This window comes from Myotis davidii, unplaced genomic scaffold (assembly GCF_000327345.1).
Source record: "Myotis davidii unplaced genomic scaffold, ASM32734v1 scaffold2414, whole genome shotgun sequence".
Classification (NCBI taxonomy): Eukaryota; Metazoa; Chordata; class Mammalia; order Chiroptera; family Vespertilionidae; genus Myotis; species Myotis davidii.
The window spans coordinates 57,213-59,357 of NW_006285083.1; the positions used below are offsets into that span (position 1 = coordinate 57,213).

Consider the following 2,145-nt stretch of genomic DNA (forward strand, 5'->3'; position numbering starts at 1 on the left):
CCTTCCTTCTTTTATTCCTTCTTTCCTCCCTTCCTTCCTTCCTTCCTTCCTTCCTTCCTTCCTTCCTTCCTTCCCACCACTCTCTCCATCTCCTTAGCCTCCTCTTTCCCAGTCCTTTCCTATTCTCTTGCCTCATCTCTGAGTGCCCATTCATATCCCAGGTATCTCTGACCACCCTCCCAGGATGGACCACCTGCCTCCTATGCGCTGCCTTTTTGGGTGTCCTCTGGCAAAGCCCTCAGAGCCTCAGCCTTGACCTCTTCCTAGGGCTCTCTGTAGGCAGGGACTGCCCATTCTTTTGCAGCAAACACCCCTCCCTCCGCACCTCTCTTTGACTTTCCCGACCCCCTCTGAGCTCTGGGAGCACCTCCATCCTCTCCCCCCCACCCCCCCGCCACTCCATGGGCATCCCTAGGCCGCAGGGTTTGTGTGCCCTGCTTTTCCACCCCTACCATGACTCCCTCCCTTTCTCCTCCTATGTCTTTAAAGCATCTTTTCTCTGACACTTCAGTTTATCCATCTATGGGCACTGAACCCCACCTCACTCAAGGATTTCACCTGACTCAGGGCCTCTCCCACAACCTTTCCAACATTCTGGAATTCCATTCCTTTCTCCCTGTCTTAGGTGGGTGTTGGGGAGACACTGGTGGTTTCTGATCAGGTAGCAGCAATACTGTCAGTGCGCCTCTCAGTGGTCCCGGCCAGGGGTACTGGCTGACTGGGTGTGAGGGAGGCAGCGAGAACCCAAGAAAGGGCACCATATGGCCTGAAGCAGGAGCTCCATGTGTGGCTCAGATCTCTGATACTCCAACTCACGCAGACCATCCGCGGTGAGGACCTTTTCCGAAGGGAAGCCAGGCTGAGCCCGGGGCCTGCACAGGGCGACCGAGGGATGCAGGACCTCCTTCCACCACAGGAAGCACCGGCTGAGCCCGCAGCATCGGGCCGGCCTGGTGCTGGGACCCGGCCACTGCTCCTTTTCCAGACTCTGCCCATTGCCGATGGGCAAGGGCAGGGACGGAGAGGTCTTGGTAGCAGGTTAACGTTAGTGTGGAAAAGGACATTCCAAGGACAGCTTCCAGGCACCTGATGTCAGCCAGTGGCCATCCTGCCTCTGACACCAGAGCTCTTGCCACAGTCTACCTGCTAGTAGCCTAGCAGCTGTTCGCCCGCCCGTGTGCAGGAAGGTCCTGCCAGGGGAGGAGGCCTGAGTGGCTGCGGTGCCCAGGGGCATGACGTGTGGGGAGGCCAAGGCCCCTTCCATCTGGGCCTCCCAGGCCGGCTCCTGGACAGCCGCTCTGTCCTGACGGTGGTGCAGCCCCGTGGCGGGGAGAGCCAGCCCTGCGGCCTTCCGTGCCAAGCTCACAGGCCGAAACTTCAGGTGCTGCTGTTGGCACAGGAGGCGCCTTGGCAGGCGCTGTGGAGCCTGACACACCGGCAGGGCTGGGTGGCATCTATGCCTGGCACCAGCCTGGGCCCTGCGGGCGACCCATGTGCGAGCGGCACACACACGGCCTCCTTTACCCCCAACCACCCGTGAGGTGGACTCTATTGTTATGGGGACACTGAGGAAAGTGAAGGTCATGTAACGTGCTCAAGGACACGGGCAGCAAGCAGAGCCCAGGTGTGAGTCTCGCTGGGGGTGGGGGGTGGGGCTCAGTCAGAGGGGGAGGCACACGTGGCTGCCGTTTCTGATGCTCTTGGCATATAGTTTTTAAATGAAGAAAAGCCCAGATGGTTACAAAAGCAGAGCTATAATTTGACAATCAACACTTTCAACATATTTGCAAAAGGACATGCGCCTGGGGATCTCGGGACTCTGAGTGCTGCACTGTGGAGGGGGCGGTGGCAGTGCCGGGCACGGCCGGCTCAGCTTGAGGTCCCTCAGGGTGACAGAGACCAAGCCGCTCCGGGGATCCCGTGAAAGGCTCTGAAATCAGGGCCCCCTCCCCTCGCCCCAGGAACCAGGAGGGGCTGGCTCCCGCCCATCCCAGAGCCCCCGCAGCTTGGAGCCAGGCGGGTGTCCCCGGTCCCTGCAGAGCAGTGGCCTCTGGCAGGAGGTGGGGAGGGTGTCACCTGCCAGACCCTCGCTCAGACGTCCCCTTTTTGTGCCCAGGACGGTGGTGTGCAACGACCCGGACATGA

At 60.3% G+C, this 2,145-nt stretch overlaps 1 protein-coding gene across 1 annotated transcript in view; it reads left to right on the forward strand.

The window, feature by feature from the left end:
- Window positions 1-2,145, forward strand: part of LRIT1 (leucine-rich repeat, immunoglobulin-like and transmembrane domains 1) — a 7,391-nt gene that overhangs the window by 592 nt on the left and 4,654 nt on the right. The window contains exon 2 of the mRNA XM_015558662.1: window positions 2,117-2,144. Coding sequence (XP_015414148.1) covers window positions 2,117-2,144 — 28 coding nt within the window. The remainder of the gene's footprint in view (window positions 1-2,116; window position 2,145) is intronic.